Source organism: Pelmatolapia mariae, linkage group LG4, assembly GCF_036321145.2.
Source record: "Pelmatolapia mariae isolate MD_Pm_ZW linkage group LG4, Pm_UMD_F_2, whole genome shotgun sequence".
In the NCBI taxonomy this organism is placed as follows: Eukaryota; Metazoa; Chordata; class Actinopteri; order Cichliformes; family Cichlidae; genus Pelmatolapia; species Pelmatolapia mariae.
In genome coordinates this window covers 31,650,730-31,676,080 of record NC_086230.1, presented here as the reverse complement: position 1 = coordinate 31,676,080, position 25,351 = coordinate 31,650,730, and the positions used below count along the sequence as shown (strand labels likewise).

Sequence of the window (25,351 nt, the reverse complement as noted above, 5' to 3'; positions counted from 1 at the left end):
CCAAAGTGTGGCGTAAATTATAGAGCAGTAAAATGTGGAATATATATATGTATATGTATATACATATATATAGATATAGATATAATTTTAAGTTCTCTGTGAGGTTTAGCCAGTAAGGTATGGAAGCTGGTTTCTTCTTCTTGAAAAAAAAAAAAAAAAAACCGCCACTCTTAAGTTACAAATTTCAGGTTAGTTTCTTGAAATGTCAACTTATTCAGAAATAATTTGAAATTTTGAGCTTTTTGCAAGCTTGTTATTTGTATTATTTATTTATAAATATACATGTATTTATTTTCAGTGGCAGTAGTGAAAGTAATTATTAAACTTCAAACCATGACTCATACAGTAAATGACACATTTCATGATGAATGAATAATGAGTACTTAGTTCATACTTTAATAATATGTAATAGTTAATACTTTGATTATAGTTTAAATACAATAAAAATTCCATTGTCGCCATAATAAGTACTAAATTATGTGGTCATTTTCAGGAAATTCTTTCTAAGATCATGTGAAAATTCCAAACCTGTAAAATAACATTTGTCCATAGTCTTACATCTGATCTCGGTGCCAACAATAATATGTTAACAAGCCTTTTTTTAAAAAAAACAAAAAAACAACAACAACAACAACCTACAGCAATAGGTCCACAAATTCAGCAACAGATGCAAAATCTTTTCAATACGTCACTTTCTGATAGAAATGCTATGAAAACTAAAGGAGAAGTGAACATTTATAAATATGAGTAAGTGCTATAAGTCCTGTAACTCCTGATTGTTGACTTTTAAGGAAACTCTGTTTATTAAAATGAAGAAAATCAATATTTTACACAAAAATCTGAGTATAAGACAAAACACTAATCCACACAGGCTGGATTTACCCACTTAGGAGCTCAGAGGCAAACATTTGTTGTTGGACCCCTGTTGCCCCCCCTCTGTGTGGCAGCTTCATGATTCATGAAAATCATATAGCTGATTTTCCCACAATTCAATTAAACCAACAGCAACAGATAATGTGATGTGGATTAAATCTGGGACTGTTGCGCCTTTCTTTTTCCAGCTACTTAGCCATGCGCACGAACATCAAATGATCATTAAAATATCTTTGACTTCCACTGATTTGTTAAAAACCTCTTGTCATGTGTCCCATCATCCCGGTGCTGAGGCAGTATCTACATCTCAGCGGCGATGGCAGCGTTTTTCACCCCTGCACCAATCACAGCAAAGAACACATTTGGGAAGAAGGACCTGGCGTAAATGGCCATCTTAGGGAGCGAGGGAGCAATCACCACCTCTTTCCTCTTATTGTTTAAAGTCTTCACAATCTCCGCGGCGGCTTCATCAGGAGAAACGCCGAGGGGCTTCTTAGTGTACAACACTGCAGTGAGCAGACAGGAAGAGGAAATAACACTCAGCATTTTCAACAATAAAAGAAGTGTTTGAACAGCTGTCTTGCCTTCTTGGAGTTTACTCACAGGACCACAGGGACTTGGAGGTGGCTGGGGCTCCAGACGCAGAGCAGCTGATGAAGTTGTGGCTGATGGTGCTGACGGAGATGCCGTACTCCTCCACCTCCGCTCTCAGGCAGTCAAAGAAGGCCTGAACAGCGTGTTTAGAGGCTGCGTCTAAGATACAGAGTGAAACCTGTCATCATCTTCTCTGAGGAAACAGCAGGAATAATCTAAACGTTTTTTATAATATAATCTAAACTCTGTACTGGAATTTTAAAATGTTTACATTCACATTTTTAAATATCGTCTTTGAAGGAGTCTGAAAACTTTGATAATGTATTGTTTTAAGTCATTTTTAAATTATAAAAAAAAAGTACAAATCTGAATACTTGCTGCTTAATGCTAAGTGTTAATGGTAAGTCAATGTTAGCGTTAGGCTAACATTAGTTATTAAAAAGAACTTTCTTTATACCAATTTGAACTTTTCAAGTTTTTTTCAATAATATAATATTTTTTCAATAAAATAATATTTTTCAAATATATATATATTTTTAATAAATTCGATATTTTTTTCATATTTTTTTGTGTTTATGTGCAATATTGAGAAAAACTATTGGCAGAAAAATAGAAAAAATAACACAATGTCAAAAAAAATGTCAAACAGGAGGGAAGAATGTTAGGTTTAATGTATGTGTTGTAGGTTGCCATTTAAAAAGAATGCTTCTGTTTGCTATCTAGGTAACCCACGTATATGACTACGTGCACGGCCTTGATAAGGGGAACAAGCAGCCTTGAGAAGAACACATTCTACCGACAACAATCTGGGAGAGCTGCACTCCCATCATATAACCACACAATGTATAATCATGCTTGCACAGCACAATCACACTTTGTAACCAGTTATAGTAATTTCTCATAGGTAATACAGCAACAAGCTTTATGGATATTCATGTGTGTAACCAATAAAAACAACCTGCAGGGGGAAAGCAAGTTGAAGTGGGTTGGAGACAACTGCTTCCCCCTCGCGAGTGAAAACTTGAGCTCTGTGTGACCCTTTCTGAGTGAGTTTCTGTTTATCCAGCAGTATCAGGGGTAAAACTCTGACATCACCATTTCTTGCATTTAGCTACTAAAATTATTATTAATTCTGGTGTTACCAAATATCAAAGAAATGAGTAATTAGAACTGTTGATTCTTGGCAATAATCTGGAGTGGCTGCTTTGTAACTGATCAGAAACAAAATACAGACTGAACTAACTTTTCTGTTGTTTTCACAGAAACAATTTAAGCAGTTTTACAACAGATTACCTCAACATACAGCAAATGAGCTCACCATAAACTAAAACCAGTTTGTATAATACGAACATTATGCAGATCGAAGTTATCTGAAGTTTCATGAAAAAGGGAATTTAAACACTCAACTCACAGGTACTGCGAAAAGGCACAGCTAGTCTCCCTTGGATGCTGTTAACCAGCAGCAGGTGACCACCTCTCCTGGAGATCATGGAGGGCAGCACACCTGAAAGAAAAATTCAGCCTTCATCATCTCACCCTTAGAAGGTCAAAGTTAAACATGTTCCCATCATCTACCTTTAGCCAGAGTGACGGGCCCAAAGTAGTTGTTGTCCATCAGCAGTTTGTCCACCTCCAGAGACAGAGTCTGTGCTGGAGCTTTCACCTTCATGCTGCTGTTAAAGATAATAATATCCAGGCACCCATAACAGTCCAGGATCTCTGCGATTGCCTCAGGCATGCTGTCCATATCTCCAAAATCCAGCAGCACCAACTTAGGAGGAAACGTCTGAAGGAGAAACAGCATAGAAGAGGAGGTCTGCATGGCAGCAAAGTGCTGTATGGTGACTACATCTCATTTACTTTCACTTTTAATGCAGTACTCATGATTTGAGCAATTAAAATCTGCTTATTATTAGTAGTAATAGTAGTAGCAGTAATAATAGCTAACATGCTGAAAAACACAGAATTTACATAAATGTCCAGAGATAGAAATAATATGATTAATTGTTTGGGTTTCATACACAAAAGTCTTTAGAAGAACAAATGTGGAAGGTTTTGAGTTTTTCTTGACGGGCGTGGCGCTACGGTGAATTTCAGTGTAGCATCATATGTGTGACATTTGCACGGTGGGGTCTACGTGACCTGCAGCAACATTAGTGGCTGTTCTATAAAGCCAAATAGTGGTCACAGGAAGTGATGTGACAGCAGAACAACAGCCAATAGGAGTGGAGGTAAATTTATATTCGAGTCTTCTTAATTCCTGTTGTGTAAGTGGAAGAATTTTTTTTCTTATTGACAAAATGCACTGATGTGTTGGCTTCATATTATTATTCTCTGAGCTAAGAATGTCATGTCAGGATTTTGTGTCTGATTTGTGGTTTTAATTTTGGGATTTTTGTGTGGTGATGTTTTGAGATTTGTATTCTTTATTTCCTGGTTGGTTTCTTTATGTTTGTATTCACATGTTTGAGTTTTGTTCTCTTCTTGGTTGTGGATTTGTTTTTATGTAATTACTTGAGTTTCTGTCTGTGAAGGTTCTCAGTCATCCAGGTCATCGTAGTCAAAGGAGTTTGCAAAGAAAAGCGTCTGGACTTCTTTAAGTTGCTTGAAGACGTTTCACCTCTCATCCGAGAAGCTTCTTCAGTTCTAAGGTCAAATGGCCGAGAGTCCCAGATTTAAACCCAGTGGGAGTATCCCCCCAAAGAGGGACAAAGGACCTCTAATCACATGAGCCAAGGTGTGAAAGCGGGTGTGGGACCTAATCAGCCAGGGTTTCGGGTGAGCTCATTGTGAAACCTGGCCCCACCTTGTCATGTGAATTCCTGAGGTCAGATGGCCCAGGATGTGAGTGGGCATTAAGGCGTCTGGGAAGGGAACTCAAAACTGGATTATAGATGGCAGACAGTTGGTGTCGTAAACCACCGCCTCTGTTCAAAGATGGTCGCTCACAGTGGACATAGATGGCTTCTTTCACTCCTCTTTCAAACCATCTGTCCTCTCTGTCCAAAATGTGAACATTGGCATCCTCGAAAGAGTGTCCTTTATCCTTAAGATGCAGATGGACTGCTGAGTCTTGTCCCGTGGAGGTGGCTCTTCTATGTTGTGCCATGCGCTTGTGAAGTGGCTGTTTGGTCTCTCCAATGTAGAGGTCTGGGCATTCCTCGCTGCACTGTACAGCATACACCACGTTGTTCAGTCTGTGTTTTGGAGTTTTGTCTTTCGGGTGAACCAGTTTCTGTCTGAGTGTGTTGCTGGGTCTGAAGTACACTGGGATGTCGTGCTTGGAGAAAACTCTCCTGAGTTTCTCTGATACACCGGCTACATAGGGGATGACAACGTTGTTGCGTCTGTCTTTCTTATCCTCCCTCGCTGGTGTCTGATCTTCTTTTCTGTGCCTCTTTGCTGACTTTATGAACGCCCAGTTAGGATAACCACATGTTTTGAGTGCTTCCTTTACGTGTGTGTGTTCCTTCTTTTTTCCCTCAGGCTTAGAGGGAACATGTTCTGCCCGGTGGTGTAGGGTCCTAATTACTCCAAGTTTGTGTTCCAGAGGGTGATGGGAGTCAAAGAGGAGGTACTGGTCCATGTGTGTGGGCTTCCGGTAAACGTCGATGTTGAGGTTGCCATTCTCTTCAATGTGCACGGCTCAGTCCAGGAAAGGCAAGCAGTTGTCCTTTGTGTCTTCCCTGGTGAACTTGATGTTTTTATCCACAGCGTTAATGTGCGCAGTGAAGGATTCCACTTCTTGTGTCTTGATTTTGACCGGATGAGAGTTGATTTTGACCGGATGAGAGGTGAAACGTCTTCAAGCAACTTAAAGAAGTCCAGACGCTTTTCTTTGCAAACTCCTTTGACTACTTGAGTTTCTGTTTATCCTGCCTCCCCTGTGCCCCAGTGATTTGTTTATTCCCTGTTTTACTTCCTGTTTTATTTTGGTAGTCTTTGTGCCGTCTGTCTTTAGTTTTACTGTCTTTATCTTGTTATCCCTTGATTGTTTCCACCTGTTTCCACCTGTATTCAGTCTTTGTATATTCATAACTGCAGTTTGTCACTCGCATGTTGCACTGTTGTCTTCACTGTCTACTCTACCTCTTTTTTCCCAGTAAATTCTTAGTGTTTTCCTAGTTTTCCTGATGCTATAGGTATCTATGATATTATCTATGAAGCTTTGATAAAAGAGCTTGAAGCTCATGAAACACCGAGTCTTCATGCACATCTATTGCTTCACTTTGATCTTTTCAGTCAAACCCTTAATTAGGATCTGATTAAGGTGATTTTCACATAAGGTGATTATATGAAAAAAGGGGCGTCTCATACTCAGAAGCTCTCTGGCTTTGTTGCATTCAAACATTTAAGTCATCATTTCACACTGCAAACTGATTATACTGAACAGCAGAAATAAGTACTCTGAAATTACTCTTTTTATGTGGAGCGTAGTAATTCTGAAAAGGTGGTTCAAGTTAATAAAAAAAATGTTTCATCAACTTAAAAGGGAAGAAAATGTAAGTTTTCACTTTTTCATTTTTTTAATTACTTTGACATTTACAATCCACCAAAGACCCTAAGAGCAGCTCCACCAGCAAAAAATGCAGCCTGATAATAAATGCCAGTCAAAAGGAACGCTTTATTTTTCTCGTCTGACATCCCATTCTTAATCCACAGAGTTCACTGAGATGTTGGGGCAGTCTTTGCAGCCATAACAGCTTCAACTCTTCTGGGATGGCGTTCCACAAGATTTAGAATTGTTTCTGGGAATTTTTGACCATTCTTCAAGAAGCTCATTTATGAAGTCAGACACTGATGTCGGACGAGAAGGCTTGCGTCACAGGCTACACTGTAATTCATCGCACAGGTGTTCTGTCAGGTTGAGGTCAGGACTGTGCCAGTGAAGTTCTCCCACACCAAACTTGCTCATCCATTTCACAAGTCTCCAGCCCAGACTTGTGGACAGGTACCCAACCATGTTGGAACTTGAAGGGGCCATCCCCAAACTGTTCCCACAAAGTTGGGATCACTCTACATGCCTAGGTTTTATACACCTGTGGTCATGAAAGTGATTGGAACACCTGAATTCAATGATTTGGATGGGTGAGTGAATACTTTTGGCAATATAGTGTACTTCACTGAGTACTTTGTCACTGGTCCTTCGGTCGACGAGCTGTTATCATCTCTAATTTCAGTGCTTTTATACTTACCACTGTTGGATCCGAAGCATTTGCCAAATCATCAGCGAGTTCTTCGAGTTTCTCCCAGTTTTTCCCGCAGAGGATCAGCCTCGCGCCTCCTTTGTGAAACACGCCTGCACACTCTTCACACAACATACAGAACTGCTAAGAAACCAAGTTCAGTTTAAAGATGCTGTGAAAAGGTTCACCTAAAATTACCAAAGTGTGTATGTGTGTGTGTTACCTTTTCCAAGCCCAGATAAAGCATCAGTTATAACCACCACCATGTTGCGTACAGACTTTTTGGACAACAGTCCCATGATTACACCATAGAGGTAGAAAAATCCAGCTGTTAGCAGGACCACGCAGGGCACCAGGAGCACAGTGGTGGTCCACGTCGAGTCCATCTCCTGAAAAATGTTTTAGTTGTAACATGTAGGAATGAAATTAAAAGATGATTCTTTCTAGATATTTTCACAAAATGTCAAAAGTTTGACATTTTGTTGACAAAACGTTGAGGAAACACAGACACACCTCTAACACAGCGTGGGAAACTGTTAGTCTAGCCGAGACAAAAATCAGTCCTCTAATGACCTCGGTTGGCAGTCAGTACAATTACCAAAGTGTAAAAATGTAATTCTGCCTTTTTGTCAGGGTTTTGTTCTGCGTCTTAGCAACGACAATAGGACTCCAGCTGCTGTGTGAGCTGTACAGGTGCTGGTAGGTGCTCATTTACAGCCACAAATGTTCTTGAAATCGTGGTTAGGCACAAAAAGCATGTTTCAAGTATGAAACATGGATTTATGTTTTAGTTTGAATATTATTTGAATTTTACTGATGCAGATGAGATGGGATGGAAGTGAGTCATTACATGCGTTTCATACCCAGAAGCTCTCCGGCTCTGTTACATTGGAATCCATCTCACCCTTTACAACCTTTTTTAAGTCTAACTATGTGTTCTTATGACTCTGAAACGAAAACAGAGTAGACTTTTTAAACCACGTTCTTACACAAGTAATCAAAATAAAGACAAATGAGAGATCATCAATGTCTTTCTTCTGGATGTACAGACAGTATACTTGAATATTTTAATATTTATACACAAGTTCTCATCAACTACTTGATATCAAGTCCAGCTTTTCATACTATTATTTAAAGTCTTTAAACAAATTTGCCTTATAAATCGTAGGGTTAGAGTTAGGCATTACGAAATGATACCAGATCCCTAGATGGGTTACCATATCTATGATACCACTAGCCAGTGTCCGTCTGACAGTTGGACCTGCTCCTCCTCATCACATCCACTTTTTTAAAACCATGATGGCAACGGAGAAAATGCTTATCTCGAGGCTTAAAAACACAACCTCAGAAACCAGTGGATGACGTCACTCTAGATACATCCATCATTTATACTGTTTATGTAGCAAAAAAGATAAAAATGGCAACAAAAAGATATAAAACGTTACTACAAAGAGAGAAAACTAAAACAAATGTGCAAAAAAAAAACCAAGCCTGCAATAAGAGACAAAAATGACAGTAAACACTAGAACACAAAACACACAGAAATTCACAACAGGGGAAAACTAAAAAGAAAAAACTGCAAGGCAAATGCACAAAAAAAGCAATAAAAAGACAAAGTTGCAGGAAAAGAGAAAAATAACAAAGAAACAGAGATTTATCCAACTGACGCACAAAAAAAAGCAACTGCAAAATGAAAAATATAACAACAGAGAGACACAAAATTAGTTTAAGCAAAGAGAAAAAAATGACAATAAAGATAAAACACAATCACAAATATAAAAAAGCAAACAGACACAAGAAAAAAACACAGTTGTGAAAAGAGACAAAATGACAACAGGTCCAGTGTGAGTCTGGATTACTCTGTACTCAGTCTTTGGTGACTGAAATTGAAAGTACGACAAATGCACAAAAAACAGCAACAAAAAGACACAAAATGACTTCAGTGTAAAGTTACTTGGTGTTTAGTCCACTGGCCACCTCATACCACCATTAACTCTACACATTTCTCATCTGGCAGTGAAGACAGACACTCGCATGTTGTATCCAACCAGGAATTTGAGGATAACCTTTCAGTTAAGGCTCACCATGCCAAGCACTGGCTGTTTGTCCAAGAAGAGGTTTCTAAAAATAAACTGCACTAAAAATAGATGCTGTGGCCCTCACAAAGGCTCAGTGTCACCCCGGACTCGCCAGATTATTCCAAAACAAAGTTGGGAAATAACGGAGCACTTCTCAGTCCCTCTGCCTTCTGAGTCTGCGGTCGAATTTTACATTAAAGCAAAGTTTCCCCACCGTTCTCACGGGGTCTCTGCACTTTGCATAACTCACAGCTAGATTATAATGAGCAGCTCATTTCTGAGTGGCTGAGCCACCCAACCTCGACATTTGCAAGGAATTGAATTAGCAGCCACCGCTTACCGCTTCCTGGGCCTCTGCAGGTAGTCGAGTTTAATTCCTCTCCTGAGGAGCTGTAGCTGCTCTGCTCAGCACAGCTCCTGTGACATGACAGCAGCCCAACCGGCCAGGCATTGCAATACTTTAGGATTTGAGCTCTTTTAATAGCAGCACAGCTGAGTCAGTTATTTTCCATGTATGTTGTCAACATGGTATGTTTAGAATGACAGGTGGGGAGGAGATGGGGCTCCTACTGGCTACAGGAGGCTGCCCCTCTTCTGTGGTCCATGAATAATTACGCATTGCTGCATAAAACAGCACACATACTGTAAGTATTTCTAAGCGTCCCAAGGTCTGTGGTTCTTATCTCACAGGTTGCATTTTACCTGAAATAAGGGATTCAAATTCAATTTTACTACAACTTACACTGAAGCTGGGATCAAGAGCCCCAGGTGTGTTATATTGGTATCCATAAATAAATAATAAAACTAAAACTATCATGTTTAATCGTGATGAATATGGCCTTATCACCTACACTGGGTCACATTAAGGCCTCAACAAATCAATGAATCAGCAAAATTTTAACGAGTAACAGCTAAGCATGAGCTCAGCCTCTACTGCTGTAGTAGTTGTGTTATGTAAAGGCAAAATCATCAATCTTTGATGTTGTTTGTCACATTTTATCTAATACCTGAACCTGAAAGCTTGTGGGAAACATTAGTAAAACAGGTGCAAATATAAAAAACCTTTGATCTTGTAGTTTATGTGTACCGCACGGCCTCGCCTTCTGATGTGAAAACCTACAAATCCCAAATTAACTTTGTGTTAGTGTTTTGAAACTAAGGTCAGCGGGTGGACCAGATATGAATTGGCCTATGTGTCTTTAGTATGACACAAGCTCTAACAGAGATGAAATCTGATAACCTGGTGTGCTATTTTAAAGATACTGAGTCAAGTTTTGAACCACAATCCTGGTGCTAACAGGACTTTGTGGAAGGGGAAACAAAATCCACACTATAGAAGAAAGAAGCCAAATGTTAATGACCTTCATTAATGGCATTAATATATCAGGACCGAAGCAGGGGCCATAAATATTTGTCCACCCAAAAGAGAACATGAAGATAAGAAATTACTTAATATTTCCTTCAAATAATACTATGAGTGATGAGTTAATATAGGCTACTGCAGAGATACGATAAACCTATTATCCCACCATAACTCCACAATCACACCGCTTCCACGGATCAAAGATTAAGCCAACACCATTTTCATTATCTTAAAATGTTGCTCAGTGATCACTGAAGTCCACGTCAGGTAAGCTATGTACAAAATTCCTAAAAGTCATTCCAAAACATAGATATGTGTAACATGTTTGAAATGTGCAGAAAATTAATGCACCAAAACGTTAAAAAATTCAAGAGTTATAACACTGTGTGACATACTTAAGCTGAAAGGCCTAAATACCAGCTATAAATAAAACAGCAGGTAAATAATTTAAAATAATAAAGTAATACTGATAATGGGGAAGATTTAAAACAACAAAAACAATATAAAATGCAATTTTGTTTTTTGTTTTAGGATTTAAATTTCTTCTTTACCGCTAAATGTATATGTTAATTTAATAAAGCAATTTTAAACTTCCGCTTGGTTTTATTTTGAAGGGCTTCCCGGATGCTGTGAGTCTACCTTGACTCTGAGGAGCTCTTGGATTTTGCGCTGACAGAGCGGGCAGGTCGCTTCATCTTTCCCGTCAGACACATCGGAGCCGCCGTATTTTTCTTTTCACAGCAGCGTGACACACATCATGTCGGATTTCGAGGAGTTTGAGAAACAGCTGAGCGAGAATCGACAGGGTGAGTGCTGCCGTCCGTCTGTGCTCCAGTTCGTTCTGCAAGCTAGCAGCGTAGCGCCGGTGCGGACCGTTAGCTCGCTCAGTTGGTTTTATGAATGAATATCGCGACCTGACACCAACTTCAGCGCGTACTTTTCCTCTCTATGACTCAGCTTAGTTGTCTTATCTGTGCGATCATATTTTGATTAGACTTTAGCCTGCTTCTGAAGCTGCTAAATCTGTCACACAGCCCTGGACGCAGTCTGGGTGCCGGTAAGAGCGCACAGTCAATTTTACCCGAGGCAGCAGGAGGCCAAACTCCAGGAAAACCGCACACCTCTTTATAGTTTTCTCCTGCACCGTGAAGACACCTGCGGGCAGAAATGTAGTAACACGGCACTTTCTGAATCATTTGGTACTGTTTCTGAATTCGGCATCCATTAACAAGTATTGCAACGCGTTATTAAAAAATTAATTTAAAAATCATTTTTTGAGCGATGGATCGAACAGCATCACTAGGGAAGGAATTAGAAAAGGACAAAAAATGAAGGAAACAGTTTATTTGTAAATTTTTCAGTAATAATGAGGAGTTGGAGCTGGGCTTAACACATACTTATCATCACTTTATATTTATGTCTGCGTGAATCTGCATATGTAATCATTACACTAGTGTATTATTTTTAATACTATTTTGAAACCTATTTTATTTATTATTTATTATTATTTTTATTATCTGTTTTGAAGTTCTGTCAAAATGTCATTTTATTCTTATACATTTTAATAATTAAAATTTTGAATTTTTTCATATTTCATTGGCTAAAAATGTTTTTTATTACTTGGATGAATGAAAATTCATTCAAGTCGTTAGTAAAATAATATATTATTAAAAATATATATTATGTTTCACAAGCTCATGTGCCTATAAATAAATAAATAAATATGTATGTATATATATATATTGAAAAATTGTAAAGAAAAGAGTAGAATATTGTTTTGTGACCAGATGTTCCTTCATTTGGTCAGCATATTCCAAGATAATGATGCCAGGATTCGTTGGGCTCAGATTGTGCAAGAGTGGTTCAGTAAGAATGAGACATGATTTTCACACACTTCTTGGCCAATGCAGACTACACACCCTATGCCACTGAGAATACTTGGGATAAGCTGGGATAACTTTATGCAGCAGTCCAACTCTCCCATCACTAACATCTTTGAATGATGTCACAGCAGTCAGACTTACACCCAATATCAATTTTGAATCTTTTTAACTTTTTCCCAGATTCTCCAGTGAATATTTGCTATTATATTCATTCATTTAGGTGTTATTAATCTCTTATAATGCGTAATATACCTGCAATAATAAAAACATGCCAGCGAAGTTAAAGAAGGTTTCCAGTCACAAAGAAAGAATAAAAAGTCAAACAGACCACGTCCACAGCCTGACATTAAATCAAAGAGCTCCGGTACAGCTGGATCAGATCCACATAGAAAACAAGAATACCTCTTATCGATTTGTTAAAAGGTCTTAAGAACTGTACAGCCAAGAAGAAAGGCCACATTAAACTGTCACTTTTCTCAGAGAAATATGATCAGCAACATATCCAAGGGTGTCAGACCCTGCAGGTACTACAGAAAGGAGAATTTTTTTAATTATCAGTAGCGGTGAAAAGGGTAGATCTATTAAATATTTACACGATAATTATGAAGCAATTATCTGTAGAACTCAAATGATTAAAGAGTTTATAGAATGACATGAAAATAATCAACTTTTAGAAGAACGTGAGAGTTTTGTTCTTCTACCAGCTGACCTTATAAACAATATTTAGGGTTTTAGGGTTTTAGGGTTTTTTACCAGGAATAGAAGACGTTACATTTAGAGTGTGACTTTAAACAATTATAACTGTATTTTTTACAACTGTATGTAATTGCTTTACTGTATTTATGACACATATTATGAAATATTTATGGGGGGTTTTGTAATCTTTCTGCAAAAAGAGGCTAACACCCCCACTCATCTCCAGCAGAGCTGTTTGCATGGTCACGTCCACAGTAGTAAATTGTGCTACTACAGATGGAAAATTACAGCAATATCACAGCCTGTGAGGTTAAAAAACAACCACACCAGGGTTATGAGCTGCTGACCCGTTCGGGCAAGTGACGCTGTTTCCACCGATCAAAACGAACCTTCACTAATGGCTACTTTCTTCTTAGAGTCAGTATTTTTACATTAAAAGGCCATTAAACCACCAGACATCATTAACCCTCTGATGTTCAGGACTTCATCAGCAGAGACCCTAACCTTGTGCTGTCTGTCTGAATATGTGTAAAGTCTTTTTTCTCTCAAGTCTTTAAGGTACAAAAGAAATAAGAATTCGGACTGGCATGCATCCACATCTGTTTAAAGTTTGTCCATAATAAGGTCCTTGCTGTCCATCTCCAAAGCAGCAGGTTAGGGTTGGTTGGTCACTGATGGCGATGACACGACAGCCAACTGAATGAGGAAGAAATGAAAACTGTCTGTATCTTTAAATCCAGCCACCGGTCTCAGTATTTGCTCTAGCACTGCTTTAGCTGATGTTTTTCCTCTATTATACTTTTATATTATCCCCTAAATGTGCTGATAAATGAAGTAATATTCTTTGAGATTAAGCTGCCGGTAAGTAAAAGAGGCCAGTAAAACTCTGATCTACTGGCCTGGATGCTCACTGGGGAAAATTTTTATGTTGAACTCTGAGTTTATTGGAGCTTTCCAATATTCCGGGCCAACTCCTGTGAAACTAGAGATGTCAAGTTAGTTTTATTTCCAGGGCACCAGGCTGATCTCAGGTGAGGTGGACGAGTAAAATCTTTCGGAGTGTACCTGAACCTCTCTCAGAGGAAAGCGGTGTCGGTACAGTCTGAAAACATTTGGTCTTATTGCTCAAAAAAGAAGCGCCGCTGCTCTGTCGTATTTGTCATCCCGTGTTTTTCCTGACCTCACAGAGCGAGAGAGGGAGCGGCACAAGAAGAGGAGTCGCAGTGGATCTCCTGGACGAGGTGACAAGCATCGCAGCTGGAGCAAAGACCGAGGTAGCCGCAGCCGGGAGAAACGCAGCCGTAGCCGGGACAGGAAGAGCCGGGATCGCCGCAGCTCCTCCCGAGACCACAAGAAGCACAGGTGGAAAACTGCATGCCTTCCTAGGAAGGATGAGTCCGTGTACACCGCGTTTGGTTGTAGATCCTCAGGCCATAAACAAAGTGAAAGAAATGTTCATTTTCATTACTGAATGAATGAATTCTGAATTCAATATTTTTGAATTCAGAAAGTAGCAAAAGATGTCAATCCAATCACTGTCACATAAAGATAAGATACTCTTTAGTTACCCCAGAGATTTGGATATACCTGCAGCCAAAACATTAAACACAGGGGTGTCAAACATAAGGCTCTGGACTGCCTGGCCAATGAGCTACCAGAACTTTTTCTGTAATTTTACACATTTATTTATCACAATTTAAACCCAAAGAGTTGAGGCAACACATTTCTTTCATTTGCTAGAGCAGCGTTTCTCTGTCATGTAGAAAAATGAGCCATTCTGTTGAAATTGCACTTATTCTTACGCTAAGGTGTCACAAGGATTAAATGTGTAGTTAAGCATCTTTACAGTGATAGAAAGAGAAGTTTCAGCAGCCAGGTGGGCTGAATGTGGCTCAGTTTGAGATCCCTGACCTCTAACAACACAGATTAACTCATGCAGTTCAATAAAATAAAATATAACAAAACTAAAATTAACACTTTGGCTTTAAAGATAAATTAGTTCAGGAAAATCAACAGTTAAAAACAACTCAATTGTAAAAGAAAATAGCAAACACTGCAAAAGATGAACAAGTTTTTCTGTGATGACATCATTATTAAGATATTTTTGCTGGTTTTTCTGTGTACATGTAACCACTGAAAGGTTTCACTCAGATGTTTTTGTCTGTTTTATGCGTGCAGCCACTCTCCAAGACGAACGAGGAAGAAAAGGACCTGCAAATATTGGGACGTGCCTCCTCCTGGCTTTGAACACATCACACCAATGCAATATAAAGCTATGCAAGGTACCCGACTTGTTCTCTTTGCCTCTTTAGCCTCTAAATCAGACTTCAGCAGAGCTGCAGTGAGTTTCTGCTTCGCAGCTTCGTGCTCCCCAGCTCTCTAACTCATCTGTTCTCCAACACTGAACCCCGATCTGAGGTTCGCAGCAGTCGCGACACCGCTTGAAGCACTTTTTACACTGAAAATTGCTTTAACTATCAAATCAACACATGATGGAGGTGATTTAAGTATCTCTTACCTAGGGCTACTTTACATGTGGGCTGGAGAAGTCAGACAGCCTGCCGTAAATCCTGAACCAGCTGAAACAGTTGTGTTTACAGCGCCGTCTGCATGTTTTTGCTGTTCACTGCCACCAGGGTCCAGTGTAAAAAGAAAATAAAGGAATCGGCTACTTTGGTTTGTGTTTGTGCTGTTGTTGATCCTTCAGCTCAGCCACGGCTGAGGAGAAGACAGGTTAAAACGCACAAAGAGCTTCTTTGTAACCGGAGCTTAAAAAACAATGAAAACTGTCAGTCTGTGCTTCTCGTTCTGCTTTGCTTGATCTGAACAGGCAGTGCTTGGCTTCTTCCTATTTTCTGCACAGCTAGTCAGCGACAGCGTGAAGTAGGTGTGAAGGTTGGATCTGGGATGGCCGATGGAGATGTCTGCTGTTATTATCTAATGCAGGGACGCTGTGAGAGAGCCATGGCGCTCTTTGAGTACTGGTGGTAGTGCTGTCCCTGCTCCAAAAGCCAATCAGCAGCCAAACCAGGAAACATATGAGCATATCATCTCATTCTATAACCCATTAACATGGTCTCTGGTCAGCACTCTGATTGGAGGATTCAGAGATGCTTGTGTTAATTTAGAGCAAATTATTTGATGTTTTTTGTATTTTTTTTAATCAGATTTGACTGAATCTATGCTCATGTTTGTTCTGTGATGAGCTCTGAACCACGCTGACACCTTCAAACACTCGCTGTGCTTCACAAAACTACGTGTTTGTTGCTCTGCAGTCTGACTGTGGGGTAGTTATCCCTGAAACACATTAATAGTGGCGTCTGTGTGCAGCTATTTGGCAGCAAACACTGTCCCTCCTTCGTGTTTCCTCAGCGGCCGGCCAGATTCCAACAATAGCTCTGCTGGCAACGTCCACCACTACTGGAGTAGCTGCAGCCCCGACACAAGTGCCCATAGTTGGCAGTCAGATGACGAGACAAGCCAGGCGCCTCTACGTTGGCAACATCCCGTTTGGAGTGACTGAGGTACTCTCGTGGTTGCTCTAGATTTGTACCAAACAGACCTGCTGGTGTGGCGCCTCAGGTTTGATTTCTGTCTCCTCAGGAGTCCATGGCCGAGTTCTTTAACGCCCAGATGCGCCTCGCGGGACTCTCACAAGCCCCGAGTAACCCCGTTCTCGCCGTGCAGATTAACCAGGATAAGAACTTTGCTTTCCTAGAGGTGAGGGGTTTATATTACTGTTCAGTGTTTTAGGTTGGTAAAGAATATATAAATAACATTTATATATTTATTATTCTAACTATTTTTAACAAATTATTTTCTGTTGGTAGATAATTAAACTTTTTAAAAAATATTTGTTGTGTGCTTATTATTTATCTACATTTTCATTTGTTTATTTTTTATTGACCATTGAAATCACCCATCCTTCTCACAGTAACATTACGTCATGTTCAGTCCTGAGCACAGGCAGCTTGTCTGAGAGGTCTGAGCTGCTGTTTAGCACTAGTTATCGTGAGGCGCACCGGCGTGCTGACTTGCTGCAGGCTCTCACGCCTGCTGCACACATGTGCGTGGTGTCTGCACAGTTTTGGCTTCTGCTGCGATTCTTCACAGACGAGCCGAAGGTTAAATCTCACCCTCAGCAACGGCTCACTGTAGGATTTATCAGATTCCTGCTGAAGCAGTCGTGTTAGTAGGCGTTAGTAGAATTGTTCTCTGTTGGCGCTGTGACTCAGTGTGACTTTCTTTCCTAGTTTCGGTCTGTGGATGAGACGACGCAGGCCATGGCCTTCGATGGGATCATTTTCCAGGGTCAGTCGCTCAAGATCAGACGACCTCACGACTATCGGCCGTTACCCGGAATCTCAGAGCAGCCGGCGTTCCACGTTCCAGGTTTGACTCCGATGCTTTCTTCTTCTTCTCTTCAGAGTTATCCAGTTTCATTTAACGTCATTAAATTTAGTTAGAGTTAAAATGACCTGTTTTTACATGAAGCCAGACCTTATTTCCTGACATATACACGTTCTTTTAATAGTGGATAGTCATGTTAGCCAGGACGAGGTTTTAATAATGAGATCAGTATATGTGAGCTAAGACCTCTGCAGGACGTCACAGTGAGCTTCTATCTCTGCTGTGGCCACTCCTCTGTTTAGTTTCAGTATTGATTTTGGGAGTAGAGTAGTTGGGATGAAACAATGACTGATGAAAATGGACGGAGATGAATAAACTTCTTATTATAATTGAGACATCACAGCTTTATCCAAGAAATCCAGTTCAGATCTGATTTAGTTCAGTCTAGATTTGAGACAGAGTGCAGTAACAGCAGTACATGACAAAAACATCACTTCAGCTTTTGCTTGTGTCGTACTGAGCTCAAACCAGTCAAGTACAATTTCCCATCTATATCTGACAACACCTGTGATTTCATGAGGCCCAATGAGCACGTGGTTAAAGGAAGTCTCAGGGTGTCGGCCCATTTTTCTTTGTCACAGGTCTCCCAAAGCATGTTAGTCCTGCTGCCTGGATGTCCTGGGATGACCTTGTGAGATGGGCTTTAGGGTCAAGAACACCACCCCCCCAATCAGACCCCACCTCCCCTTCTGAACAAGCCTGTATTCTACACCACCTCCACATTGGTTTCTTTATTTGTGTTTGAATTACATGTGATGCTCAGAAGGCATGAAGCATGATAGATTAATAAAAAATTGTGTTAAATAGTCAAGATTATCGTTATTGACTAATCACACAGCCTTAGCATCCCCACACATTCTTTTGATTGAAATCCAATCAGAAGAAAGATGGTTTAAAGGGGCAGGAGCTTGTTGAACTGTGAGTCATGCAAAGCTACTCTACTAGCTGGAAATGAGCAGATTAGATTTTACTTCATGGATCATTTGTGCTTTGTAAGCTCATATTTGTTTTGTGATCTGTTCGTTTTCTCTTCTCGTGGTTTGTTTAGGCGTCGTTTCCACTGTTGTTCCCGATTCCCCTCATAAACTGTTCATAGGAGGCCTCCCCAACTACCTTAATGACGACCAGGTATTTATCTGAGCGCAGGCTGAACAGCTGCGCTAAGCTTTCCTCACTTTACGCTCACATGAGGTTTTTGTCACCCTGAAACATGCGTAGTATGTTTTACGTTTCACATTTCTTTGTGACGTGAGAAATATAAAAAAATATATGGTTAGTCTCGAGTAACAAGGCTTCCGATGGAAGTCAAAATAGCTGAAGGGACCACATGGTGTAAAAGCACAAAATAGAAAACAACACAACATACAGTGCTTGTGCCTGTGTTCCATAATGTCACAGCTTTTATTTTGGTGAATCTCTGATTTTACATTAATCATTAAATATAAGTAAACTCCTTACACCTTTCTCATGCTAAGCATACTGATTTAAGACAGGTAAGCAAAGTCCAGTATATTTAAACAGCAGGCTGATAAAGTGACATGAAGTTACTTCTTTGTGGTATTTATTCCAGTGGGTCATTATCAAAGAAAAAGTCCACCTTAAGAGGTTAAAAAAATTCTTTGCCTTTCTGGATTTTTCTGTTGTTTGTTGATTGGTAGGTGCCTTTAAATATGTGTGTGTATATATATATATATATATATATATATATATATATATATATATATATATATATATATATATATATGTATACATATGTATATGTGTATATATATATATATATATATATATACATATGTATATGTATATATATATACATATATATATATACATATACATATGTGTGTATATATGTATATGTATGTATGTGTACATATATATATATATATATATATATATATATATATATATATGTACATAGCTGCAAGGCGCTAACGCGTTAACTCGCTAATGCATTGACGCCGTGCAGCGTCAATGCCGTGCAGCCCTTGCACGGGGCGATCCGCGTTAACTTGCTAATGGAGATTTGCCACGTTAATGCAGTTATGGCGTTAATGTCTTTTTCAGATTAATGCTGACAGCACTAATATATATAAATGCTATATATACTTATATATAAGACCTATATATAAGTTTTTATGGAGAACTCTGAATGTTGAGGAGATATCGACTGAAATTGAGCTACAGCTGGGTGTACTTTAGTGCAGTACTAATTTTTACCACCAGATGGTGCAGTTTGTCAATTTAAAATGTAACATTTATTTATCAATTTAGCCTCATAATGAAGCAGTTCATCAAATAGGGCATCTCTGCACTAGCTTCCTGCATGTTTCAGATGTTAAAGTTTTACTTTAATATGAAATGCTGACCTCTTATGAGCCAGCTCGCAGCCTCAGACTGTCAGGTGAGGCCTGGCTGTTGGAGTAAAGTGGTTCTGCAATCAGGACCCCTCAGTTTTGGAACAGTGAGACTCATAGATATACAGAAGGATTCATAAAACACCCCATAAATAAGAGTCATTACAAAAAGTGCCTTTAAATGCCTTTAAATGGAAATTTAGTGCCTGACTACATACTCACGAAAGGACGTAGAAAGTCAGTAAACAACTCCAGAAACGCTGCAGCAGCTCAAACAAAAGGTGGCCTTTCCCTTTGTTAAAGACTAAAAAACAGTTTGTTTTGTGCACCTTTACGCAGAGAAACTTAATTCTAACTGTCCATTCTGTCTCATTTAGCCTCAGTTAGTTTGCAGAGCACATGCAGCCTGATGTCTGTGATTCTCTGACTTATTTTTTCTTAATACTTGCAGTCACTGCCACTGCGTTGATACTCACAGCTCTTTCATTTTTGTTCCCCCACTTTGTCCCCAGCTAGGGGCCTGTAAGATCGTTAAGTCTGCGCTCATAATTTGTTCAGTAGTACTCATCTACTGCTGCCATGCCAACATGTAACACAAGGCAAGTAAGACATTCTGGTCCTCACACGGATACACTCCGAGTCCGCAGGTCGCTTACAGGCTACTTTCTTTCTCCCATCATGCTTTTGGAGCGCGCTTAAGATCCGGGGATTGATCATTGAGGTTTGGGGGTTGTGTTGGTGGAGTTTAATTATTTTTTTTAACACCATCTACTGAATATGGGATTACTATTATATGCATATCTGTTTATATATTTGACCGTGTTTGAACACTCCAATCGATTGTCTGTTTTGAAGCTAAAATACCACAAAATTAAGTCATTCCAGCCTCTAAATATAATAATATAGCTTCTAAAATATACTCCATATTTTACAGTGTTTCCCACAGATCTGAATTCAGTTTGTGGTGGTTGCGCTCAGGAGGAGCCACGCACACACTAAAGGTTACGAATAATCAGTACAAAGTTACAGACACAGATGGTATAAAACATGGATGTAGCCTATTGATCTGAAAGCCCATGTAGAATTCAGTTCAGTTTTTTTTATGTCAGGCCAAATCACAACAACAGTTTCCTCAAAGTGTTTTCTATTGTAAGGTAAACCCCCTACAATATAACACAGTAACATTACGGCATGCTTAAAGTTACAATATAACTTTAAGCATGCCTTTTTCGTAAAAGCCTCCAGGGGGCGACTCCTCTCTCCTCCTTTGGTTGGACAGGAGAGTGTCAACTGTATACCTCAGCAACGTTTTCCTAATGACTTTATGGCCTCAGTCACTAATTTCAGGTCTTATAGAACATTTAGTAAATTATGGTCATGGAAAGAATCAGAAATGGGGATTATGTAGTACTTCCTTGTTGCCTCTCCAGGGAGTCTGTCATCCAACAGCACAACAGACTCCGACTCCACCATCTTTAACTGCAGCTGGTGACAGTCGTCCTCGTCCTGCTCTGCAGCCTCACAGTAGGTTCTCCAGAGCAGAAGAAGGACCGGTGCTGCCAGGGATAGTTGCAGTGCAGTTGGAGTCTGTTGGACTGCAGGATGAGAAACTCCTGGTGCAATCTTTTTACAAGTGTTTGAGTCATTAAAAAGAGACATCAGTGATTGGCCAGTGCTGTGCCTCTCCTTTAGCCTCCTGTACTGATGTACAACCAAACCAGCATGGCAGCTTGCTTGGAGGCTTTCTTGCAGGTTATTAAAAAACAGAAAAAGGAACACATTTGAGGTGAGAAACAAGCCATGCATTCTAATTTTCAGAGGAGTCATATAACCAGATCCAGCGTGATTTGCATAAAGTAGCCCAAATAGTTAATGTAAATGAGGAGGGGGCGACTCTGTGGCTCATCTACCAAAATGCCACCCTGCTTGCATGTGTGGTTTATTCATGGATTATAATTAGGAAGCACAGAATTGTCACTTCCTGTGAGCAGCTGAATGACGTGAAAGACTGCCATTACAGCTTCCTGCACATCAAGCCAGGCAGCAGCGACTACATTTTCAAAATATAAGCAGCACTATTAAATCAATCCCCAGATATACCTGGCCAGCCCAAAGGAAATTCTATGTGTGGGAAACACTGTTTCAGCGGAAATGACACAAAGCCTGTATTTAATTGATTAACCGACAAAGTGAAATAAGCTGCAGGGTTATTGATCAGGGTTATTGATCATTCTCAGGACTTTGAACAGTTTTATGTGCTGGTGTTGTTCCTGTGTTTTCCCAGGAAGCAGCGTAGTAGTGAGAAATCTTTACAGTGTAAAATGCTCCAGCAGTGTGTACAGATCAGCCCAGCACCTTACGAGTGACTCACATTCTGCTTCTATGTGTCGTGGTGTTAAACTGCTTTCGAGTCTCAAATGGACATTTAGAATTCACTGAGTAGACAAACACATCTATCGGTGAGTTCTCCAGCTCAGATCTCGCTCCCGGACTCTTGTTTGCAGGTTAAGGAGCTCCTGACGTCGTTCGGGCCGCTCAAAGCGTTCAACCTGGTGAAGGACAGTGCCACGTCACTGTCGAAAGGTTACGCCTTTTGCGAATACGTAGACATCAGTGCCACCGATCAGGTAACGGTGATGAAGTGTTTTGGTGGGATCTTGAGCTGTGCTGTTTGGCTACAGGTCTGTTTGCTCTTCATCAGGCTGTAGCCGGGCTCAATGGGATGCAGCTGGGTGACAAAAAGCTGATCGTCCAGAGGGCGAGTGTGGGAGCTAAAAACGCCAATCCTGTGAGTACAAGTGGCAACATGAACCTGTGGTCTCATTTTTTGCGTCATGTGCATAGTCTGTGTATAAAAGAGGAATGTTGCCAGTCACTGGTTTTGGATTCTGCACTTTGAGGCCTCAGCTTTAGCGTTTTTATGCTGTGTGTGCGCTGCAGACCTCCATCATAGAGACGCCGGTGACGCTGCAGGTGCCTGGGCTTCAGAGGCTCCAGAACTCTGGCATGCCCACAGAGGTGCTGTGCCTTCTCAATATGGTGATGCCCGAGGAGTTGGTGGACGACGAGGACTACGAGGAGATCCTCGAGGACATCCGCGAGGAGTGCTGCAAGTACGGCACTGTCCGCTCCATCGAGATCCCCAGGCCCGTCGACGGCGTGGAAGTACCCGGCTGCGGGAAGGTGATGTTTATACACTCTGTACATGTCCAGTGAGCCGCCATAGAGGGGGCGTTGAATTTATAGTCAGAAAATATATTATAAAGCGTAAGTAGCATCGATTCTTCGGGACTCATCAGCGCTTTTTCATTTCAGATCTTCGTCGAGTATGTCTCTGCTGCAGACTGTCAGAAAGCCATGCAAGCCCTCACTGGACGCAAGTTTGCCAACAGAGTGGTGGTCACCAAATACTACGACCCCGACATGTACCACAGACACGAGTTCTGAAAGCACAGACACGTCCCTCCTCCTCGTTTTCTGTTTGTGGGCTGGGCGTCAGTCTGCTTCCCTCCTCCTCTGATCGTCATGATCCTGTCCTTTAGAGACCAGAGCTGGAGCAGTTTTATTGCTGGACTGCAGTGTGTGTGTGTGTGTGTGTGTGTGTGTGTGTGTGTGTGTGTGTGTCTTCAGTACTGAATAACTTCCAGCTTTAGCCTAACACCCAGACTGTGAGTGAACTCATTCTGAACTTAAAAGATACTCTAGTATACATAACATTTGCCGTAGAATGAATGTGACATGTATCTTACCTACACTAATACTGCCTGACAATTTCAGAGTAGCTATCTATCAAGTATGCACTGTACGAGAAAAAAAAACAACCGTCAAATGTTTAGATTTTCTTCCTGAGCACAAACGTTCATTTCGGGTTTGAAAAGCCATCGTAATGTTTCGTCCGTGGCTTTGAGGAAAAGAACGGTGTTCATTTATTTATTTATTTATTTTTCGAGAGTAATATTTCCTGCTATATATGTCACATGTTAATGTTCCTTAAACATATACAGTGCTGTGTGCTGCTTACATAGACCAAATGTTGACTTGTTTCATGTCAGTAAAGCCTGAATAACGACTTTGTAAATACTATCAGAGATACATTCGATTTGCGAAACACTAAAAGCTGCTTTAATTCGAGAGTAATCAAAACCAAATTTGAAATGTTTCAGCTGGAAACTTTTGATCAGACAAAGGGACAGTTGACCCATGGTTAACCCCTCCACCTGAGGGGTGTATGTGATTCTCATTTGTTACTCTGCACCTTTATTCTGGGACACCACTAAAGCAGCTCTGCATGATTCTGTTCAAAAACACTGTTATTCACTTTCATCCTTTCTGTGAAACACACGATTGTAGATCCTGCGTCTTTAAGACACCCCCTGAACTGCTGTGATCTGTGAGTATTTAGACGACCCCATGTGTGGCTCAAACACTGATTGGTTGAAAAGTTGGCGGGAACGTAGAAGGCCAGTGTTCACTACGAATGAGAGAATTTCAAAAAACCATCAAAGGGATGTCTGCCGAGGTGTGAGGCTATTTTTAGAGGAACTTTGTTAGAGCAACAAATGTGTATTTGGCTGTTGTGATACTTTGTTACATTACTTTGTCAGGTTACAGGTAAAAAACAAAACAAAAAACGCCTCCTTCTGGCCAAGCTGTGTAGCTCCATCATTATTTGCAGCACTTTTCAGCTTTATTTATTATTGATTACTGATAACCTTGACCTGGGTAAAGATCAGAACTCGTGATCAGTCATGAAAGCTAGCTGTTTTACTAAAAATCAGATACAGAAATATTTTATACGTTGCTGCCTTCATAGGGAATGCAGCAGTGTTTCAGACCTTTAAATAAGATTTTTAAATACATTTTAACACGTTTTCTACATTTATTAGAGAGCGATTCCACCTGTTATTCCCAAAGGTGGCTGTAGTTCATCCAGAAGACCAGCAGGGGGCTGAGTGTGACTTTTTCAATGAACTGAATGAATGGAGCCAAGCAGCTAATAAAAAATGTTTATGTTGTATCTTAGTTTTAGTATTAGTTAGTACCTAGTATTGATAAAATGTTCTAACTTAAGTGGTTAGTTTTTCTTACAGGGAGGCAAATTCTGCTCATAAAATCTTTGCCTTCTGCTGCGTGACTGGGTTTCTTTCTATTAAACAGGAAGTCCATGATTTGGGGACTAGAAGTTAAAATTTAAAAAAGTAATTTTCGCTTCTTCCGTTGTTGGTTTTAATCAGTTTCCACACATCATGTCGCTTTCCTGCTTTATTTTTGTGAATAACCCGATGTAGTGACAGTAAAAAAAGGTGCAAGGGTTTAACAAAAGGTCAACTGTGTCCGTCTAACCATAAATATTCAGAAATTAATTTTCAAAATCAGACGAAGTAACCATGGTCTTAATTAAAACCACAAAGCAGATGAACACATGCTGAGAAAAGCACCTTTAAGTTGTGTAGATAGCCAACTGAGCATTTTTTAAGCTTTATTGTTTGTGTGCTGCTGTTTTGCATCTGTTGAAGAAAATGTATGAAATTAATTTATTCTGAAGTATCTTAAATCTGCTTAGAAAGTGCAGACACAAATATGAACTAAGACACCAGAGACTGGAAGGAAAGCCCGTATTTGCACATGCAGCGATGTTCTGTTTCCAAGTAGGCAAATGTGTATTTTATTGTAATAAACAGAACACATCAGATGGTGATAAACACACTGCTGTATTTTCTACAGTTTTGAATGGTTCAAAGGTTTAAAACATGTTTAGTTTGTACGACCCCCCATCCTTCCACGTCATCGCCTCAAATAAATGCTTGCATTCACCGCCTGACTGCTGCTGTGATGTTTTTATTTCTGAACTATTTGTGACCAGGACACATCAGATGTAACTGAAAATACTCATAAAATAAAGATGAATGATAAG

General features: G+C 40.1%; 2 protein-coding genes across 3 annotated transcripts; one reads left to right on the top strand and one right to left on the bottom strand.

Annotated features, from left to right (window-relative positions):
- Positions 1–655: 655 nt before the first annotated feature.
- Positions 656–10,794, bottom strand: LOC134626529 (dehydrogenase/reductase SDR family member 7C-B-like). 2 transcript variants are annotated; one of them, XM_063472433.1, is made up of 7 exons: positions 10,734–10,794; positions 6,877–7,042; positions 6,663–6,775; positions 3,043–3,253; positions 2,879–2,971; positions 1,477–1,626; positions 656–1,379 (listed from the first exon to the last, which is right to left on the bottom strand). In XM_063472433.1, exons 2-7 carry the CDS (start codon positions 7,037–7,039, stop codon positions 1,174–1,176), a joined length of 936 nt encoding a protein of 311 aa, XP_063328503.1. In that variant the 5' UTR covers positions 7,040–7,042; positions 10,734–10,794; the 3' UTR covers positions 656–1,173. The 2 variants fall into 2 exon arrangements, with proteins under 2 accessions (XP_063328503.1, XP_063328502.1); XM_063472432.1 differs by lacking the exon at positions 10,734–10,794 and adding an exon at positions 8,738–8,826.
- On the top strand, positions 10,740–25,255 carry LOC134626528 (splicing factor U2AF 65 kDa subunit-like). Its single transcript, XM_063472431.1, has 11 exons — positions 10,740–10,900; positions 13,861–14,035; positions 14,852–14,955; positions 16,046–16,197; positions 16,277–16,393; positions 16,927–17,065; positions 18,132–18,211; positions 21,942–22,064; positions 22,139–22,225; positions 22,378–22,620; positions 22,753–25,255. Exons 1-11 carry the CDS (start codon positions 10,852–10,854, stop codon positions 22,882–22,884), a joined length of 1,401 nt encoding a protein of 466 aa, XP_063328501.1. The 5' UTR covers positions 10,740–10,851; the 3' UTR covers positions 22,885–25,255.
- Positions 25,256–25,351: the final 96 nt, after the last annotated feature.

Bases quoted from the DNA above. Each gene is read 5' to 3' on its own strand.
- LOC134626529 (XM_063472432.1), bottom strand. The intron at 3,254-6,662 runs GTAAGTATAAAA...TTTCTCCTTCAG, and splicing joins ATGCTTCGGATCCAACAGTG to ACGTTTCCTCCTAAGTTGGT. The intron at 2,972-3,042 runs GTAGATGATGGG...TTTTTCTTTCAG, and splicing joins GCCCGTCACTCTGGCTAAAG to GTGTGCTGCCCTCCATGATC.
- LOC134626528 (XM_063472431.1), top strand. From the start codon at position 10,852: ATGTCGGATTTCGAGGAGTTTGAGAAACAGCTGAGCGAGAATCGACAG. The intron at 10,901-13,860 runs GTGAGTGCTGCC...CTGACCTCACAG, and splicing joins GCTGAGCGAGAATCGACAGG to AGCGAGAGAGGGAGCGGCAC. The intron at 22,621-22,752 runs GTGATGTTTATA...TTTTCATTTCAG, and splicing joins AAGTACCCGGCTGCGGGAAG to ATCTTCGTCGAGTATGTCTC.